Below are 21,793 nucleotides of genomic sequence, written 5' to 3' on the forward strand. Positions count from 1 at the left end.
GAGAAGAAGAGATTCTGTAAGACCACTGTTTGGGCAAAAAAGTTTTATTCACACGAAGACGAAGAAGGTTATTTCTGTAAGACCCACCTGTTCCAACCTTTTATGACGACCTCAGCCTATAGAGGGCAAAAAACACATGAAGATTTGGGACGAGAAACTAAAAGGACAAGTATAAGGAGCACAACATGGTGGTCCAAGGGTGGCCGAAAGAATATCGGAGCTGCCTGGACGGAAAGCAAGAAATAAGAGGCAGAATAATGATCAGAGTAAAAATGTCAAAACATATAAGATGATGGAGAAGGATCACTATTTTGGGTAGTTTAGTAAACTCAAATATTATTTTGTATATTTTTATTAAGTGAAACACAAAATTGGGTAATCAATTAATTTTTGCATAGAAATTCGAGCTTGTGGCCCCAGTGCGCCATCCAGGATTCCAGATGGGTGAGTTTCTGTTGCGTTCAAACGCAGTTAACCGCGTTGAGAAAGAAGATGCGTTTGAAGCTAGGATCCATTTCATTTCTCCTCTGTTCCGAACTCACTATTGAGCAAACAACTGATCAAATTCTGCTCGTAAATCTCCTACCATCTTGAACGGTTGAAAGGGGAAAAAAAAAATGGATACTGCAAAAGGAAAGAACGTGGCATCATCGTCTGCCACACAACGGTGGGAATCCTCTTCTTCTCCATCCCTTCCCTCGTCTGGTTCTTGGGATTACGAGGTGTTCTTGAGCTTTAGAGGTGAAGACACTCGCAAACACTTCACTGACCACCTCTACAACGCTCTCCTCGATAGTGGAATCCGCACTTTCAGAGACAACGAAGAAATCCGAATAGGAGAAAAGATCGATCAGGAGCTTCGCTCTGCGATCCACCGGTCCAAAATCGCCATACCCATCTTCTCAGAAAACTATAGTTCCAGCAAATGGTGCCTCCGTGAACTAGTCGAGATTGTGGAGTGCATGAAACAAGAGGATCAGGTCGGCAAAACACATATAAAAGTGATGCCCATTTTCTACCATGTAGATCCATCTCACATACGAGAACAAACTGGTAGCTATGAGAAGGCTTTTCAAGAACATGAGAAGGAATTCGACCAGGAGGAAATACAAGGGTGGAAGAAGGCTCTGAGTGAGGTGGCTGAATTGAAAGGATGGGATCTGGAGAATATTGCTGATGGGTAAGTCTTACAACACTTCTTTTAACCTAATTAATACTCGATTCTACTGATTTTTTATCCAATTAAAAAAATAAATTAATCCAACACTTCATTCCCTGTTTTGAATTTCTTGTTCTAAGCAAGTCCAACATCTCCTTGGCTTTTTTGGCAGTTCCTTAAATTTGTTTATGAGATCTTTGCGATTGTTGCTAAATATGGAAAAATTAATGTGTAATTGAATACTTTATTACCAAAGTTTGATTTGTCTAAAGCTAGGGTTCTAGAAGGGTTTTCCTCACTTCTTTTTCCTTCATCCTTCTTCCTTATCTTTAAATAGTCTGTTAAGAGAGATTAATAACTTGTGGTATCTTATTATCCATCATTTCAAGGCCTAAGATTTCAATCTTGCTCAAGAGAGGTTTTTCCATGCTATAGTTGATGCACCTTAGCTAGAAATTTATATCACTCTAAAGTTGTGAAAGTTGTGACTTTTAACAAAAGAAAAGATATAAATTTCTGTTAAGAGGGTAAAATCACCGAATCAAACCTAAATTGGAATAAAGCCCAAGCATAATAAATTTGACTCTATGTGACATTAGGACATCTAGCCCTAGCAATGATGGACCAAGTATCACATGTTCTCAATCTCTCTCAAAATACTACTCAAGGATAAGGAGGAAACTAGGAATCAAGTTCCATTGAAGGAGGAACTACTCCTAAACAATAGGGATTAGGGACCCAAATAATTGTATTAGTGGGTCCACAACAGCCTCCTCAAACATCTACATCTACATCTAGTGGGTTTAGGACTTCAGGTGTACTGAGGGAGGGATGTGAACGTAGTGTGTCCCTTCCGTTGATTTCTAGGCTATAACTAGTCTTCTTTAGACTTTGATGACATGGTAGATTTAGTATGAGTTCACTCCAAATGATTGTGTACTTCTATGAGTATTTATCCTTCCCCTATCTATTTAGGGATGGTCCTTCCTTTAACTCGTTTTCTTTCATTTTTGAATTGTGACCAGTAGAATTTTCAAAAATCATTTTTGATCCTAAAGTTTTAAGGTTAGAAAAAACAAAAGTTGGTCTCTCCTTCAAATTGTTTTTGGATGCCACATAAGTTTCATACAGAAGATGTGATGCCTTCCCTATTAATTAAGCTTGAGATGATTACCACATAACTCCCTTAAACTGCCCTCATCTAGTTAGGGATTGTCCCTGCTGCAACTCGTTTTCTTTCATTTGTGAAATTTGACCGATAAAATTTTGAAAGATCATTAACGACCCTAAACTTTTTAAGATTAGAAAAAAAGAAAAGTTGGTCTCTCCTTTGACTAGTTTTTGGATGCCACATAAGTTCCATACAGCAAATGTGATGCTTTCCCCATTAATTAAGCTTGGGATGATTACCACATAACTCCCTTCAAACCCCTCCCCCTCTTTAAACCCCCTTCTCCTCCTCCCGGTAAATAGGAACCATAACCTAAATGTTATGGAATAGATATCAATTGCGCGGAAATGATATTGGTTTTCTGTCAATAATAAAGGACTTTTTTTACGATTTAATTTTTAATATTTAAGAGTCTTTTTGCTTATATAATAGCATTGAATATTAAGTATTCTTCTTGATAGATTGTCATCATTTTAATAGTCATTCCCGGCGATGAAGGGAGTATTATTGGATTTGGGGCCATAAATATGTGAATCTTTATAATTCATAACCCCTTCGCAGCCTTGGCCCTTTTAGCTGCAATTCTTTGACAAAACCAAATGTTTTGGCACCATTTTATTCTTTCTTTGCTTATCTGTTAAAGATATAGTGCAAGAACCAGTAGAGATTATAATAAAATGTCACTAATCTACTTATTACTTTTTGGGGTGCTAAACTTATTGACTTTAGTTCATATAATTCATATAATGTTTCATCTATGTCTAATTCTTATGATTCCTTTCCTTTTTTTTTTTTTTTTTTTTTTTATGTCCTCATGCAACTGTTTTATTTTCCTTCATGTTTGAATTATGCAGGCATGATGGAAAGTCAATAAAATTAATTGTTAAAGAAGTATGGAATGAATTGAGAAAGAGCCCCTTGACTACTTCTGACAACTTGGTTGGAATCAATTCTCATGTAGAAAAAATAATGAAGTTGCTAAGCATTGGCTCTAATGATATACAGATTATGGGTATCCATGGATTAGGTGGCATTGGTAAGACAACAATTGCTAGGTGCATATACAATAAAGTCTATCATCACTTTGAAGGATGTTGTTTTATAGCAAATGCTTGTGAAACTTTCCAACAAAGGGGACTTGTCCATTTGCAAAGTCAACTTGTCATTAATATCCTGAATGTAGAGAATCCAGACATTTTTAGTGTTGATCAAGGAATTGATATGATCAGGCAAAGATTATCCAATAAAAAAGTTCTTATTGTCCTTGACGATGTGGATCAAAATATTGATTTAAATGCAATAATCGGGAAGCGTGATTGGTTTGGTCTTGGAAGCAGGATTATTATTACCACAAGGGACAAGCATATCTTAGATGTTCATGTAGTAGACGAAACTTATAAGCCCAATGAAATGGATTTAGATCATTCTCTTCAACTTTTCAGCAAACATGCCTTCAAGATGGACCGACCTCTCAAACACTATCTGAATATCTCAAAAGAGATAGTAAAAACTACTGGAGGACTTCCTTTAGCTCTTATGGTTATAGGTTCATTTTTATTTGGCAAAGAAGAATCAACATGGGAAGACACGATGAAGAAGTTGAGATATATTCCACATGAAGATGTGCAATAGAAGTTGAGAATAAGTTATGATGGATTAAATTATGAGGAGAAAGAGATATTTCTTGATATTGCTTGTTTTTGCATTGGAATGGATAAGAAAGTTGCATGTTGCATATGGCATGGCTGTGGATTTTTCCCTGAAGCAGGAATTGAAAATCTTCGCCTAAAGTCATTAGTTAAGGTTGGTGAAAAGAATGAATTAATGATGCATGATCAGCTCCGAGATCTCGGAAGGGAAATTATTCGTCAAGACAGCCCTAAGGAGCTTGGGGAGTGTAATAGGTTGTGGTCGCATGAGTACTCAAATGGTTGGTTCTCAACAAATGAATTATACACTTAAACTTGTGTTTCCAGTCATTAATGATGCTTTTTTTTTTTTTTTTCTCATTCATTAATGATGCTTTCCAGCATAAGCTTGCTATATATTTTCAGCTAAAGAAATCAATCATTAAAATGTAAGGTTTGGCAAACCATGTGATTAGAAATGATAGATATATATGGGTGGGTCCATGTTACAAAGGACCCACATCTCCCGACAAGTTTTAAACTTAAGCCCAATACAAGAGTCCATTGTGGATAAAAAAATGACTGAAGTAGTATACAATTAGTTATGTGATTTCATTGTGTTGTATTAGTTGTTAATGGCATTTTTATAATTTTTTACAAGGTCAATAGTCAATACACTTTTCTATTATTGTGTTCTTTTTCATTTTGGGTTAAGAGTTGACCACTGGGGTGGATAGGCCATCATGGGTCCATTATAACATGAACCTAACCATGCATTAAAGCTGACCAACAACTTTGTGAATGAGAAAAGAAAAAAACTGTGTGAATGTTAGTTTTGGCTCATCATCATAATCTTCCATACTTATTTAATGTTCTTTGTTTTGCAGGGAACTAGCAAAGTTGAAGGACTCCGTACTATGTTCAACGACTCTTGCAAAGATAGGGAATGTATGTTGAGTTATAAAGGATTTGCTGTGATGACTGATGACTAAATTAAGGTTACTTCAAGTTGATTATGCCAAGATTGCTGAAAAAATCGTGCATTCCCCTTCTTTTCCAGAACTAAGATGGCTTAGTTGGAAAAGATGTCCAATAAAATTTACACCAACCAATCTAAGTAAACTGTGTGTTCTTGATCTGTCAGATAGTGATATCACAGAAAGCTGGATGGGTTGGAAGCATATCAAGGTCTCTTCATAACTTTCTCTTTTTATTTCTTGCCATCAATTACATTACTTTTAAACATCAATTAATATCTGATAAGTTGCTATTCTGTTATGCCTTATGTGCAGGTGGAAAAAAATCTCAAAGTTCTAAACCTTTGTCATTGTGTTAAACTATCCCAACTTCTTGACGTATCAGCAAATCTACATTTGGAGGAATTGATTCTTGAAAACTGTTCAAGTTTAACTACAATTGGCGCATCCATTGGTCATCTTAAGAGTTTAACCATATTGAACGTGAAGGGCTGCAAGAGGTTAGAGCATCTCTCAACCAGCATTGGGCAGTTGAGTTCTCTCAAAACACTTGACATTAGACGTACAAATATTTGTCAATTGCCCGAAGCATTGGGCTCCTTGGAGGCCTTAACAGAGCTATATGTTGGCTTTTCTAAAATACAGTTACCTAGTTCAACACATCATCTGAGAAACCTCAAAACTTTAAGTGGTGCACATGATATTATCCCGCAAGCAGGAAGGTATTCTATCCCTCCTAATCATCTCCCAGAGCTTCCTTCAAGTTTGAAATATTTGGATGCTTCATTCTGCAAAATGAAATCACTCACCACGCTGTCAAAGCTGACAGATTTAGAGGTACTATACCTTGATTACTGTGAGAATCTGTTGGAGGTACCAACTACAATTAATTCTCTTACAAGGCTGGAAAAACTCAGTATCCTTAATTGCTACAAGCTAGCAAAAATTGGAAGCCTTGAGGGATTAGTTTCCCTGCAGCATTTGGAAATATGTTATTGTGGCTCATTGAAAACATTTCCGAAACTTCGAGGATTGAAAAAATTGAGGTATTTAGAGTTAAGTAATGATGTCTTCATTGAGCTTGAAGGCCTTGAGGGATTGTACTCCCTAGAAAAGTTGATTATAAAGTACTGCTATTATTTAAGAAAAATTCCAAATTTGTCAGATTTGAAAAATGTTGTGTGCATAGAAATCCGAGTATGCCCTGAGTCACCTGGGATTGAGGGCCTTGAGGGATTGAACCCCCTGCAGGAACTCATTATAAAAGCTTGTGTTTCATGGAGAAAGATAAAACTTCCCAAAGAACTGAGGATGTTACATATCTTGAAATTGAAGAACTTATCTGAGATTGAGGGCCTTGAGGGATTGGATTCCCTTAAGCAACTGTACATAAGAGAGTGCCCATCATTGAGAAAGATACAACTTCCCAAAAAACTGAGGGAATTAGAAATCCAACACTGAGAAGTTATCTGATATTGAGTATCTTCAGGATTTAGAATATTTGACAGGATTTTCCCTCTGTGACTGCAAATCAATCATAAGATTACCAGACTTTTCGAACTTGAAGACCTTAAAGCATTTATATATTTCTGAACTCCCAATGCAACAAGAGATTCTTCGCCTTGAGGGATTGGAATCCTTAGAAGAATTAAAAATTCATCGAGCCCCGTCAGTAAAAGTATTACCGGATGTCTCAACCTTGAAGAAACTGAAACGTATAGAACTCAAATGGTGTGGATGCTTGCAAAGATTACCTGATCTATCAAACTTAAACTAGTTAAGTGAACTATGGATTGGGGAATGTCTGAAGTTGAATGAGATCCCAAGTGTTGACAGATTGGAGTCCTTGGAAGTATTGGAATTGCATGATTGTAAATCAATGGCAATATTACCAGATTTGTCCAACTTGAGAAAACTCTGGAAGTTACATATCCAAGATTGTGAGAAGTTAATGGAGATTCAAGGAGTTGATAGGTTGGAATCCTTAGAGGAGCTGAATGTTCGTGGGTGCATATCCATGAAGTTACCAGATTTGTCCAACTTAACAAAACTACGGGTATTAGATGTCCAAGATTGTGAGAAGCTAACGGAGATTGAGGGAGTTGATAGGTTGGAATCCTTAGAGGAGCTGAATGTTCTTGGGTGCAGGTCCATGAAATTACCAGATTTGTCAAGCCTGAGGAAAGTACAAATATTTGCAGACCCTAATTCTAATGAGAGCTCATCTTCGAGCATTAAATTTAGAAGCTTATTAAAACGACTATGGAAGCCCATCTATTAGATCAAGGTATTACCAGTTCTAGGGAAGAGCTTCAACCCTCAATGATTGCAGGTACTTCTCTTTCTATTTGAACCTCTCTTTTCTCTGCAATTCTACCCTACACCCTTAGTCTTAATATTTCTCAATATTTGGTCATCTTTTTTTATTTTTTTTGGTAATTTTTCTCCATCTTCCACTATTGTGATGATTTAGATTTTTCTTTCTTTTAATTTTTAATTTATGCTTGAAGACGATCCTAAGTTAATCTTTTCAGCAAGAAGAGGTGTTGTCGGATGAAACCCCCCCACGCCCCCTTTTGTGCTTGATTAAATAGAGCTCGTCTAGTTGGTAGGAATTTATTTTGTTGAAGGACAAATGGAGATACCCACTGGAAAAACCAGATACTCTCCAACTGCTGGAGCGCCTGGCGCGCATCCTACGGATGGGAGGACTTTGGGGGGCATATCCGGGTCCTCCAATCCGTCAGATGCATGACTGGAGAGGATCTGAGTCTCTGGAGTAGAGTTTCTAGATTAGCTAGGCTTCCTTCTATTGGCTGCCCCTGTGTCCCTCCCAACTTCTATTTGGACTCCATATCAAATTTCAATCAAAGACACTGGTTTGCGTTGCAAGGATAGTGCAATAACTGACCAAGATAAACATTCAAGTATGATTAGTTGATGACATAGATGAGTAAAAAGGGGATCAGCCTATTTTTTGGTGGAAAAAAAGGGATCAACTTGATTATGAAAAATTGGGTGAATTTTTTTTTCTTTCCGCAGGAAATAGTGAACAGGGATTCATTTCTTGAGACGTGAATTGAAATGTAGTACATCTCCCATACAATCATTAGATCCCTAAAAGGTTTTGAACTGTTTATTAGGTTTTTTTTCTTCTTCTGGTGAAACTGTTTATTAGGGTCAAACCATACTTGCTTGTGCTGTAGCCATAGCATTTTCAGTTATTGAGTGAACATAAACAAAATATCTTGCAAAGCACACTTCTTAACTCAGGTCATTGCAAGTCCTTTGGAAGTTCTTAACTCTATTGAACTGTGAATTGTTGGTTTCTGGATTTGTTAAGGTAAACGAGCTATTGATTAATTATGAAAGATTTAGCATAACTACGTTTTTTCCCCCTCTAATACAGTTGAAATCTGTTACCAGCGTACAATTTGAACCGCTTTTTTTCTAATAGCAATGGAAATTTCTGATGTTTTTGCCCAAGGGACTTGTATAAGGCTTCAGTTTGGTTCAAATAAATGTGAGCTATAGAAAGTGGACACCATACCAATGGAAGTGAAGAACTACGAATGCCATGTTAAGATATGTCTTTACCTTCCTAGTAGCAAGAAATATTTTCTTCCTTCCAAACAGTTAAAATTTTCATCCTATTAATAGCAGCTGAAGAACTCAATATATCCAAGATGAAATTTTAAATTTTTATTTAGTTTCCCTCATTAAAATTTTATAATTTTAATAATTGTTGGATTAAACTCTTAACCACTTACTCATTTTGGGCTGAAATTGTCCTGGTGCGTTTAGTATGGCTCTATCACATGGAACTACCAATGTACCACCATATGGCAGGTTAGGAGGTGCTAAAAATCATACTTTTCAGTACTAGTTTGGAATAAATTACACCTGTTATAACTGATGTTTACTGAAACTATGGGTAGATTCTGAAAGAGAGACTGTAAGTGTATGTTTTTGTCTCTCTCTTTTACTCCCTGTTGCTGGGAATGGAAGTGGGCGACAAGATAAAGTTGGTAAGGATCATACCTTTCAAAGAATTTCTATGCAATGAATTTGATCTGTGGAATGAAACTAGCAAGGATATAAGTGGTAATAGCCTTGTCATGTCCTTGCCTCATTTCATTCCCCCCCCCCCCACCACCCTCGACTCTTGCACCAAAACAAACTTCTGTTTCCCTCTATCATCTCATTGCCTCATTTCATTTCTTTCTATTTCAGAAAGTGTGCTTAAACATGTTGAACTCTCAGTACAGTGATGGCAGTGAAGTGGAGAAAAGACCATGAGAAGTGGCTAAAGGACCTTACAAGGATTGAAGTGGAATGCGACTCCCAAGCAGTGGTTTGGTGTATTTCTAGGAAATCGATTCCATGGCGCTTTCAGCAAAAATGGTTCTCCCTCTTGAGCTATTTGAACAGGATCCAATGGAGTATGCAACACTGCTTCTGGAAGGTTAACCCTGTTGCAGATGGGCTGGCAAAACATGTGGCTGCGTCGCGGTCTCCTGAAGTTTGGGACTTCACCCCTAGATTCTCTGTGAATGACATTGAATGGGACGCCAATGAAAGATCAAGATTCCGATTTGTGTAAAGCTTTCTCTTTTTTGATATGTTTTAGATGAGGTGTTTCGACCTCCCATCTGCTGATGGTAATGCGAAGGTGGGGCAATTTTGTTTGGTTTCAGGGCCTGTTCTGCTGATGGCAATGCCGAAGGTGGAATAGGTTTCTGAAATGCTGATATTCTTTACCTTTTGGCTCTTGTATTTCATTCATTCATTCATTTAATAAATCTCTTTGCTGACCTTGAGCAAAAAAAAAAAACAAGAAAGAATATTCTGAGCCCAACGCATAGCTCCATGTTGCAGTTTCCATTGGGAGAGTTGCTGCTACTCTTTCTGCGAGTTCCATTACTACAGCAGAATTGTCATGATCTGGTGAACATATGACAAAGGCTGGCATGGTGAAGGTATCTGCTGTGACAATGCCTTGAGGCTGCAATGACAAAGAAGGGAGAGCATGCACACCTTGAATCTGTCATTAGCTATTAATGTACGATTGTCAAGGATGTCATGTTCTTTATCTGTAGATCAAATTGAAGAAAGGAATTGATTTATTTTTTCTTTTCGAATTTTGGCACTAGTAATGTTGGTAAACTTCATTGCAAAATCATGTCTACTTATAGAGCAGATGGGTTGGATGGGTTTTTCCTCATTCATCCCCTGTTTCTGATTTTTGTGCTTGTACCGAGAAGGAAGCATGATTGAACCAGAAGTAACTTTAGCTCTTATCTGCTATTAAGTAGCATTTTAGCATTTTTCCCAGGTGTTGCTGAAGATGAAGAAGACATGTTACCAGTACCGTCTTCAAACAAAAAAGCGTAAGTTTGCCCACTCTGTCTCTCCTCCTCTTAAGGTGTATTTCCCAGTATTGAAATATGGTCTCTCCCTCCAGAGAAGCTCTTTTACACTTAATTACTGGAACACCTTAGGCCATGCTGAACAGTCTGTTTTGGTTTCAGTGAGGAAGCTCATCTCTCTGCCGATGAAGAGTGCATCGGGTTCCCTTGAGTGAGTCGAGAAATCTAGGTGTGCTGCTGCTACCATTTTTGTTACTGCTTCTTTTCATCACCAATAGAGGGAGTGGCCTTCGGGACATTGGGATGGAGGGTTTCCATGTGTTGGAATGGTGGGAATGGATAGCCATCATTGCTTTGTTATAGAAAGTTTAAATTGGCATCAGGAAGCTGTTATAGTAAAGGATGACATAGACGTAATCTTTAAGATGTTATGACAGACCAGACATGTCAAAATTTTAAATTTTAAAGGTTACATGATGTGGAGTGACCTTGTCTATATTTTGGAAAACAGTGATTGAATAGTCTGCCGGTAGAGTTATAAATTTGGAGTTTGTTACCAGTGATGTTATGTACATTTTGTTTCTCTATGTAAACCATTAATCCCAGTTGGTGAGCTTCAATTTTCTGCCTGGACGAGCTCGGCTGACCAATGTTTTCATCCACAAATACTAAGGGTGTGAATTGCAAACCAAAACCATTTACCGTGATCAAATCGAGCCATTTAAATCAGAACAGATAAACTATTTATCAATTGGGTTTGGTTCAATTTTGATTTTAAGAGGTGAAATTGTTTCAACATTGGATTTGAACCAAATAAAACGACCATAATTGGTATTTTATTGAACCAATCTTACATAATTGATTGACAAAAAATGGATTAGTTCTGGCATTCTGGATACTTTCTCTAGTGTATTGTAGTGGATTCATCCAATGTAAATTTTCTTAAAATTTTTTTTTTTTTTATTTCTTTAGTCACAATTTGGAGTTAGATGTCATGGTTCAAAACCAGCAGTATCAGATTTCTTTATTGGGCTTCAAAAATACGTTCGATCCCACTTGGGCCCCGTAGGATCAAATGCAACCATAGAAGGGGGTAAATTGGGTTGTAGCAATTTAAACAAAATTAAACTAAACAAACTAATCATGCATTCAACTAGAAAGGTAAGACAGACATGATTAAGCTAAGTGTTACTCACAAGTCACAAGATCTTTCTTCTTATGCCCTTTTATCTTTTTCTCAAAATGATTTTTCACTTTCGTTCACTTGATTAGTTTATCAATTGTCTACAACCTAAGATACTAGTTGTTTAGAACTAGTTATTAGAGTCAAGTAGGGGGTGTAAGTTTGGCCCTAACAGCCCAAATCCGCCCTGAGCCCAAACAGGGCTTGTGATAAGATTTTTGATGTTGAAGGTGAGTTAGGATTGAAAATTTTTACCCTAAGTCAGGGTTCGGCCAATTGGGGTTGAGACCTCAAGCTGAGTCTGGCCTTGTTTTTTCACTTCTACTCCTTTGGCCGTCGTTAGCTACTTCTTCCCCTAATTTTCATCCATGACCACCGAGATCTCTCACCTCTCATCTCTTCTATCCTCTTCAACCATTTCTACTCTCCTATGTCTCCCATCTTCTTCCTTTTTCTTGAGACGTAACCATGGCTGAGTCCTTGCAATTTTCTTTCCCCTTCATCTTGATTTGATCCTCCACCTTTGAGATCCATCAACCATTGTTCCTATTTGAGAGACATGAAGATGCCCCCAGCTTGATGTTTAAGCAACCTCAGTCCGTGTGATCTCCTTTCAATCTCTCTGAGTTCAATTGTAGTAACAAGGCATGATAGAAGAAGCTTGTGGTCACAAATTTTTTCCCCTCTCCGATCACTGCAGCCACTTACAACTCCGACCTCAGCATCTGTTGCTACTGCTACTATATTTTTTACAACAACTCATCTTCACTTTCATTTTGTTTGTTTTTGTTTATTTAATTCTGATCTGTAATAATCTCCCCCTTGTTAGTGCTTAATTTTTTCATGGTGATGGTGTTGTCAGGGCAGGTCTTTGCCAGTAATTTGGGTACTGGAGGCTAAGCTCCAATCAAATTCCCAATTTTTAAAGCACTGTTTCTGTCATTAACTGATTCTGAATTCAAACAAGTTTTCGCATGGTCATATGATGACATGCCCAGTATTAGCACGAACACAATGCAACATCGATTACCTTTGTATCCAAATGCTAAGCCAGTGAAACATAAGCTAAGGCGCATGAGACCATAATGGATATTGAAAATCATCAAGGAGGAAATTACCAACCAACTTAATGTTAGTTTTCAAGAAGTCACGGAATACCTGGAGTGGCTAGCAAACATCGTTCCCGTCCCAAAGAAGGATGGAATGATTAGAATGTGTGTGGACTTTAGGGACTTGAACAAAGCAAGACCAAAAGATGGCTTCTTAATACCCCACATAGACATTGTAGTTGACAAACGACTAAGCATGCACTCCTCTCCTTCATAGATGGATTTTCAAGATACAATCAAATCAAGATGACTCCCGAGGACAAGGAGAAGACATCCTTTATCACACAATATGTGACGCCCCAAAACCCAGTCTAGGATCTCAAATTCGGGCTCCTACCTGGAAAGTTACTATTCACATTTAAGTTCAAGTTTTTTACTGTTTCAGTGTTTGTGTGTTCAGGTTTCCATGTTTGTGCTTTCATGTCTTTAGTTCATATCTAACCTAAAACTCTACTCTGATATCACTCAGTGACGCCCCGAAACCTAGTCTAGGGTTTTTGGACATAAATGGTTCACAGGATCTGTAAATTCTAGGCGATAATGAACCAGAGTAGCATCTACACAAACTTAAGTGCAAGCAAGAGTTAACTAAACTAATATAATATTAAAATTCAAAGTTCACCTATCTAATTCAAATTTCAAACTTAAAGTAAAGTTGAATTAAATTACGTCTTCAAAGTCTAACTCAAAACCTACATCATCTAAAAATAAAAATTATCATCTTCTTCAAATCCATAAGCAATGTCCTCTTGCTAATCAACAATAGGTTCAACAGGTTCAACATTCACGTCCTCTCCATAATAGTCCTCACCAATGTCATCCATAGGTTATGAGGGTAAGTTTTTGGGAATAAACTTAGTGAGTAGAACCACAATTGTAATATCTCAACTTGAAAGGTAGGGTTAATTTGGACTTTCACTTTATCCCAAGTTTGTTACCTGTGACTAGCTGAGGAATTAATTTTTTGCTACAATCATGTGCACGAAAGGTAATATACTTGATTATGTGGATTCGTTGGAGAGTAATATATGGTTGTTTGGTCTATTGTTTGTTATAAAATATGTATTTTTATATGAGGACCTTATAGCTTCTAAGTAGTTAGCCTAGTGGTTGAGACCTTATATCTAAATAAGCAAGATTAAGGGTACAAATCCTATGAAGTGGAGAAAAGAGGAATCTAAGTTGTATTTTTTACTTTGGGCAATTTGTGGGCCCCACTTAAAATTGTGAAAGAAAGATTTCAAATTTGAAGTGAGAGGGAGTGGTTGTATCCAACAAGGAAAGAGAAAAAGGAGGGAGTTGTGGAGTGGGGTGGATATTCATATTCAAATAAATAGGGATTTAGAGAGGGAAGCAGTTATCCCAAAATCATGGATGAGATTGAGAGGGTGGGGAGGTCGAATTTAGAAAATCGCCAAGGGAGGGCTATTATCTTTTCTATTATTTCTAGAGAGGAAGAGGGGGTTGTTTTCTTTTCTATTGTTTCTAGAAAAGAAGAGGGCTATACTACTTCATTCTCTTTTTATATTTTACAATGGAGTGCATACAATTATTGCTTAAATTAGAGAGAGAGAAAGAGGAACACTTTGTTACCATTGATATTGCAACCTTATTTCACAAAGATTTGAAAAGAACTTCAGCAAAGCTTACTCAAGTCTAAAGTAAGAAAAGTCAAGTTAGTGCATTCAACGCTATATATATGGATTAACTTTCATATTTTCGTAGGAACATTTTAAAAATTTGAAATTTAAATAGGGTTTTTGTTATGGGAAGAGTAAATCAATTCTATAGTTCAGAATTTGATTTTTATGGAACTTATATAGGTATTAGTTGGCTATAATAGATATTTAAATTTTTGATCCCATGATTGTATTTCTGTAATTTTTGGGCTGGTATTATATTATATAAGTTCTAAATCTTTGTTAAAGAAGAGGATATAGCATTGATATAAAAGTATAGTTCTATAATTCAATGACGGTCTGTTATGTACGAGAAGTTAACTGTTTCATGTAAGTAACAATTTTTCAGTAGAATCTGAACTTGAAATTTCTTATTGACATAGTTGAGATCAAGTCAGACATATTCCCTTAAGAGGACTTTGGTGCTATAAGAATAGAGTTCTTGAAATTTTCACACAATAGGGTGGTACAATTTAAAGAGATAAGAATATATAAAATCAAATAGGATCATGAGAGGAAGGGTATTGAGATTGACTTTATTTTGCACATAGGGAAGAGTTAGATTGGAGGTAATTGGACAATGGTAAATTGTTATTTGGAATTGATCTTCCCAGGTGAGTGAAACCCACAGAACTCTAGTACTTCTTTTTATATAAGCTGTTTTTCTTAATTTTATTTTGTATTGGACATTATATACTGAATCAGTATTGTTAGTTTTCACGTACTGTTATGAAATTTGATTTGAAATACTATGCATATTATTTTATAAACTAAAAATAAAATGGAACATTATGAGACTACAACCCTTCCAACAAGGGGTTATGTGTTGGGATGGAATTGTTGAGCCCAGGAGTGAGACAAGAGCGTGACTTTAAGGACATTGTCCGATTCCATGAGCCAAGAGCTTTTCGCTCACTTTTTCATTGTGGTTAAGTATGTGGACTGGGGGGTGAGGCAAGAACGTGATGTTAAGGAATGTGGTTTCCCTTCTATAGGAGCTCATTACTAGATCCGAGACCCAATAGCCTGACTCTCATCCCAGTGTTTGTAATGTATGATTTTAACTATAATTTTAGCGGTGCCACTCTTTGAATCCTATTAGAATTGTTAAATGGAAATCGATTTTGTGAATAATTGAGTTCATGACATATGTAATAGAATATCAAGTAAAAATTTATTTATTCTCAATATTCGTATTACATTACTGAATAGGAATTTGATGGCTAGTTAAGACTTAAGACTAACTATTGTTTATTTTATTAATAGGTTTAGAAAATCAAAAATAATTTAAAGGAGAGAGTTCTTTGAACAAGCAGTATAGTGGAGAACACTAATGAAGTGCAGCAAAACAATATCATATATCGAAAAGCAGAGAAGTCATTTCTTGTGATGAGGAGAGAGAGAGACACATAGGTTCTAGTGCATCCTGCTCCAGGGGCTCAGAGAATCTTTTCTCATTAAGTAATACACAAATTGAGAAGTGTTTCCTTTGGGAGATTGTGTTTCTTACACGTGTGTGAGGGCCAATGAAAGTGCATGAAAAAGCATCCACAGAGATATCACTTTTCATTTCATGATGGGCTGGCTGATCATTTTGGCCCCCTCCCTCCCCATGTATCTGGGTGTAAGGGCCACACTCCACACAAAAACCTTTTTCTTTACATAAATATACAATAAACCAATAAAAAGGGAAATATACATCGTTAGAGGATATTATAAAAGAAATGAATAAACATTTTCAATTGATTTCGATAATGGAAAAATGGATGAGGCCATAAGGGACTAATGCGGAAGGAGATTTGTATTAATGGTGCTAAGCCTTGAGTAACAAGTCTCTCATATATATATATATATATATATATATATATTTTTGATACAAAAGTCTCTCATATTTTATCATAGGAAAATAAGACGACTGCCAGCTATTGAACCATACGAAGGGCGAAATGACTGACTAAAATTTTCATCCCAATTTAATGTCCTCTAAAACCACGCAGCTTCACAGTGATCCCTTTATAATTTAATTTATAATTATGTGGGTAATTAATAAGCAAATAGGTTAGAGTCATGGCAGGGTAAGATGCTGAAAGGGACATGCGCCAGCCCTGATGGTAGGTCCCACTAAATGGTAACGGTTCTTGTACCATGTGAACAAAAGTTAGGCCGCATGGTTGGTAACTTATTATACCAATGGGGTTGGTAGCTTAGTGGTGAAAATGCTCTTAATTTATCACCGTTCCATTCGGCTGGTTGTGGGTTCAAGTCTTGACATGCCCCACTGTACATCCATTGGTCTTATGGAAGCACTGCTTGTCGTACAGGGCTTGTCCTGAGGGCTATGGGCTAGATAAAATTACCTTTTGGTCTTCCCTTCAATTTAATTCTTCCTCAAAAGCAATAATTGGCGAGGAGTCACAGTCACAGTGACCGAGTCACCTATGGAAGGGAGCGTGTTTTCCCCGTCTTTCTATTGATTCAGCTAATTACACGTCCGGCAGTTCTCTCCCAATTCTGTATTTCTACTGTTCTATATTTTTCTTCTTCGTTTCCTCCTTGTAGCCTTCTTGTAGCCTTAGTAAGTTGTATAGTACCATGAGGCTTCCTTTTGCATCAAACGCCATTTGCACCTTTCTGTTGTTTGCAACTATTGCTTTATTGTTTGAGATCCCCTCCATATCTAAAGCTGATAATCCAACGCTCTGGTCCTGTTATGACTCCGCAAATTACACTTCCGGCAGCCAATTCGAAACTAATCTCAATAACACCTTCTCTTCCCTATACCAAAATACTCCTCTGACTCGTTTCAACACCACCGTCTCCGGCGAGGACCCCGACCGAGTGTATGGTCTCGTCCAGTGCAGAGGAGATGCCACTCAGGATGAGTGCCGGAACTGTGTGAATAATTCGACCACTGAGATCGTTCGACGTTGTCCTCTTTGAAAGGAGGCAGTGATACGCTATTGGGGTTGTCTTACGCGACGCTGACAAGGATTTCTTCGGCCAAATTGGCAATAGTGGCCTTACAGTCTACGCCTTTCCAGTGGACAACATGACGACAAATGCGGCTCTGTTTAACGAGAGGGTTGCAGTTTTAATGGAAAACTTGTCGCTTGCGGCTGCTGGTAGCCCTTCCAAGTTCGCGACTGGACGGAACACCACCGTGAATAACTTTAATTTTGTATATGGGATGTTGCAGTGCACGAGCGATTTATCGGACAATACCTGTTACTCCTGCCTCCAAAACATAATTGGAGACATCCCAAGCTCTTGTAATTGGCGGTCGGGAGGGAATGTGTATACTGACAGTTGCTTCTTAAGGTACGATTCTTGTCTCTTTTTTAACTTGTTATCTCCGGCACCTCCGTCTTCAACGCAGCAGGCTTCTCCACTGGCACTATCCCCACCCCGGCCGGCTGTTGATGGTGGAGCCACCACTACAACCAATTCAACACGAGGAAAAGGAGATGGTACTTTCTCTCTCTCTCTCTCTCTCTCATTTAGCCACTCTTTTGCAAAGGAGTGATGGCCTTGTGGGGGAAAACCTCTGAAAACATATGAAACTACGGGACTGTTTGATTTTGTTTTTCCTGTTTTTGTGTCTAGAAACAACAGAAACGGGGGGTTTTTTTTTTTTTTGCTAAGAAACGATTTTTTGAATTGTAGAAAGGTGTTTAATTTTTTTTGTTTCCCAAAACGTTTTCAATAGTGTAGTTGGGTCCAAGACACGAGTGAAGGCATGACGTTAGTGTTGCATATATGCTTCATGGATATGAGCTTCAGAAGATGAAGGCAATTTGAAACTGTGAACTTCGCACAACTAGGTTGGGATCGCCTCATCTGGATAGCGAGAAGTTTCTACAATGGTTGGGGTTGGGATAGGTCGAGTGAAGTATCTGGTTTTTCAAAAAAAAATTCCCTCCCACTTGTTTCTAGAAACAAAAACAAGTTTGACTTGTTTCTCCATTCCTATTTCTAGATATAAAAATATGCATAAATTTCTATTTCTGTTTCCAAAAGCAAGTAAAACGAAACAAAAAAAATCAAACTGTTTTTGGGGTGTTTTTCTATTTCTGAACATAGAAAAACAAAATAACATGTTTATGAAAACAAAATCAAACGGGCCCTTAGAAGTTTGTCGGATAATGGATGTGTTGTTCTTGCGATCACTTTGTCGTATGAGTAAGCATCCAACGCATGTCCCTTTTATTTTTAAATATACCTCTCTTCATCCATGTAATGACAGAAAGTGGTACAGATATTGAATACTCACCCTTAGGACCAAATGATCGTATAAGCAGCGGCTCCAATCTCAATTGATTGGAGGCTATGTCGCAAATAACAATTTCACTGATGTAATTTTCTTCCTTGATGCAGGAGACTTGACTTTAATAATTATTGGTTCTCTGGTCATTCTTTTGGTCATTGTTACACTATTAGCGATTGCAGTTCGGGTTGGGTGGCTTCGGAGGACCTCAAGGAAAAAAAATGGTAAATTCCTACTTCTTGTCTATGCTCTAGTTGTTGAATTTCAATTTTTATTTTCTAAAACCTATGTTGCATGTCTTTGCATTTTGTTCTTTTTTTAATTGTGCGTGAGATGGACACATTTGGGGATGATGAGGAAATGAACACATCAATATGATGTGATGGTATCCTTTCCTTTTCCTTGGATGACACGTGTATCATTGGACATAATAAAACCAATTATTATTATTTTTTTAGAAAATTAATTTATTACCCACTTTTGGGTTCATTCAGGCAATCCCAATCTTGGTGCCCTTCTCCATCTCTCAGATTCTATGCTTTCCACCATATGTGCTCTGAGTTTATGTGAGATTCTATATATATTTTTAAAGAGGGAGAGAGAAACCAAGGAGCAAATAAGTCTGAAACTCTGGTCTTACCATTCTCAGCATAACGTTGAAATCCACCATTGTTCAAAGGATATGATTGGCCTTTCAATGGAAGCAGCCAGAATAGGGGAAGGGATTGAGTAGATTATAAACGCGGTTCAGAAATTTGGGTTTAGTGCAAGAGACAGAGAATGGTTTGAAGTGATTATAAGTGAAATTTCATGGCAACGTAATGGGATTGCAGGTTGCTATAAATTGATTGCAAAACATGGTAACCACAACCTAATAGACATCTGTTACGTGTACGGCCTTGGGCAGGCTTAGTTAGTGGATTATGAATATCTTGTTTATAAATTATTAGATATTAGTGTAGCGGTGTACGTGATTAATTGTTATTATCTGTTATTGTAACTTCTTAGGTGTGGATTAAGTGAGAATGTAAAAGTTGTTTTTGTAATATCTATTTATAGGGAGAGAATGAAGGAGAAAAAGAAAAAGAAAAAGAAAATTATGATTTGAAGTTCCTATGTTTTCTCCATAAGAGAAGAGGCTCGGCACCTCCAAATAGCGGGGATGCCATGGCTTCTCGATAAGGCCAAGTTATTATGTTATCATTTTCCTATTTTATCACTTCTCCTTCCTTGCACATATCAACATCCTCTCCGAACAGGCTGCAAACCGTACACCCTACAACCAATCTTCCAACCTTGCCCTGCAATTGTCCAACCCAACCCTGCCCCTGTTGCTCGTGGTGCTGATTTGTGTCTTGTGGAGTGGGGTGGGAGCAAGCGAGTAGGGAAGAGGAGGATGTAGGGGGTAGGGGGTAGGGGTGAGAGAGGGTGTCGTTGCGATGCTCTGTTACACCTTTGCCTTTTCTCAGAGGCATCACACTCCCAAGTTCTTGAGACTTACTTTGTTTTGGTCTCTTCTCACGATGTCATGATAGGTATGAAGGATTCCTCGATTTTAAAGGAGAGGAGATTTTTTTTGGAATTGATAAGGACGTTGTGGAGAATACAGCTATGATGTCCAAAGACACTCTTTTATTCAACCAAACATCTACAGGCTGTGGGGTGAGGGGTGGGTGTTCGGAGAAAATATGAGGATAGTCACATGTGGAAGACCAGGTGGTGAGTTGGGGGCAGGGGTGGGAGGAGAGGGGTAGTGTCGTGGTGAAGTTGGTGGTTGTGGTGTTGGTGGCGACAGTGGTATGTTGAAGAGGAGGGTGGGGTTCAATGAACGGGGCTTATATAACGAATTAGGGGTAAAATTATCCAAATATGTGGGAAGATGAAGGAGAATCATTGTTTTGGGTACTTTTGTAAACCCAAACATGATTTTATGTAATTTTATTAACTGAAACATAGGTAAATAATTTTGTAAAGAAAAACCCAAAAGTGAGTAATCATGTGGTTTTCCCCATAAATATATATATATATATATATATATATTCAAAATGGCATCAAGAAATTGAAAATGAAATTCATATTCTTAGTATTTGACTTTATATAGCACAATGTTTTGGGTAACAACACTATCAATAACCTTGTTTGCATTTTGCATTTTAAATGTGCAGGGACAAAGAACACAGGAAATGTGGATTCACATTTGTTTGATTTGAGGACTCTAAAAGTTGCGACTAAAGGGTTTTCTAAATCAAATAAGCTTGGGAAGGGAGGAAGTGGAACTGTTTATAAGGTAAAATAAATAAATAAAATTTTGCAACACCCTTTTGTTGCATCTGGATTATCGAATTTTATGTTTCTGTTTCAGTCTAATAGACTCATACTGTTCTACAGGGTAAACTATCCGATGGGCGTGAAATTGCTGTGAAAAGGCTTTCAAGTAGTTCGCCTCAAAATTCGGAGAAGATAAAATCTGAGATACTTGTGGTTGCCAAACTTCAGCATAGGAACTTAGTAAGACTCCTGGGTTGTTGTGCGGAAGAGCAAGTGAAGCTTCTTGTCTATGAATACTTGCATAACTTGAGCCTCAACTACTATTTATTCGGTAAGGATCGATCCCAACACTTAAATTCCCTCAATTGTGAGAAATTACTGCAACTAAAAGAAATTTTAAATTTGATAGAAATTTACTATTTATGTTAGTTCTACAGACTACATCTCGATTTAATCAACCCTTATCCAATTCTCAAATCCTATTTCACCATTCTACTCTACTTAAAATCTTAACACTTGCTTTTAACATAGATTGATTGATATTAACCATTACTTAGATTTGTATGAGATAGACCATGCAAAGCGTCTATTGTTAGATTGGGGAAGACGGTACAAAATTATCCAAGGGATTGCTGAGGGACTATTTTTTCTTCACCAAGTTTCTCACCCTAGGATAATTCACCGGGACTTGAAGAGCAGCAATGTTTTATTAGACGAAGAAATGAATCCTAAAATTTCAGACTATGATTTGACCAGAATTTTCCACAGAGATCAAACTCATGACCAAACATAGCAGATTCCTGGGTCCAGGTAAGTGATACATTTACTTCCAAAGATTTTTTGCCACCAGTGGAAGAGGCTTCACCAACCATTCTATGGTCTTAATTCTCTTGACCCAAACCTAGTGCAATGCCAAAAATACCCCTTACCAATTCTAGGTCCCATCCCAAGGCACTAACACCCATCGGTGAAGGCATTCCTCCTTC

General features: G+C 37.5%; 3 protein-coding genes across 6 annotated transcripts; all 3 read left to right on the forward strand.

Moving 5' to 3' along the window:
* The first annotated feature begins 448 nt into the window (after window positions 1–448).
* LOC122062688 (disease resistance protein RUN1-like) lies at window positions 449–10,933 on the forward strand. 4 transcript variants are annotated; one of them, XM_042626333.1, is made up of 6 exons: window positions 449–1,180; window positions 3,185–4,260; window positions 4,846–5,146; window positions 5,251–7,267; window positions 9,169–10,325; window positions 10,467–10,933. In XM_042626333.1, exons 1-2 carry the CDS (start codon window positions 618–620, stop codon window positions 3,960–3,962), a joined length of 1,341 nt encoding a protein of 446 aa, XP_042482267.1. In that variant the 5' UTR covers window positions 449–617; the 3' UTR covers window positions 3,963–4,260; window positions 4,846–5,146; window positions 5,251–7,267; window positions 9,169–10,325; window positions 10,467–10,933. The 4 variants fall into 4 exon arrangements, with proteins under 4 accessions (XP_042482267.1, XP_042482263.1, XP_042482264.1 ...); XM_042626329.1 differs by lacking the exon at window positions 449–1,180 and having other exon boundaries at window positions 3,976–4,260; XM_042626330.1 differs by lacking the exon at window positions 449–1,180 and having other exon boundaries at window positions 3,976–4,260; window positions 9,199–10,325.
* A 5,934-nt stretch (window positions 10,934–16,867) lies between these two features.
* Window positions 16,868–17,215, forward strand: LOC122062682 (cysteine-rich repeat secretory protein 38-like). The gene has a single exon (XM_042626322.1). It carries the CDS (start codon window positions 16,868–16,870, stop codon window positions 17,213–17,215), a length of 348 nt encoding a protein of 115 aa, XP_042482256.1.
* Window positions 17,216–17,324: 109 nt separating this feature from the next.
* LOC122062683 (putative cysteine-rich receptor-like protein kinase 35) lies at window positions 17,325–21,343 on the forward strand. The gene is made up of 5 exons (XM_042626323.1): window positions 17,325–17,742; window positions 18,650–18,763; window positions 20,705–20,826; window positions 20,928–21,138; window positions 21,339–21,343. The coding sequence occupies exons 1-5, from the start codon at window positions 17,325–17,327 to the stop codon at window positions 21,341–21,343; spliced, it is 870 nt and encodes a 289-aa protein (XP_042482257.1).
* The last annotated feature ends 450 nt before the right edge of the window (window positions 21,344–21,793 follow it).

This window comes from Macadamia integrifolia, unplaced genomic scaffold, assembly GCF_013358625.1.
Source record: "Macadamia integrifolia cultivar HAES 741 unplaced genomic scaffold, SCU_Mint_v3 scaffold1089, whole genome shotgun sequence".
Taxonomy (NCBI): Eukaryota; Viridiplantae; Streptophyta; class Magnoliopsida; order Proteales; family Proteaceae; genus Macadamia; species Macadamia integrifolia.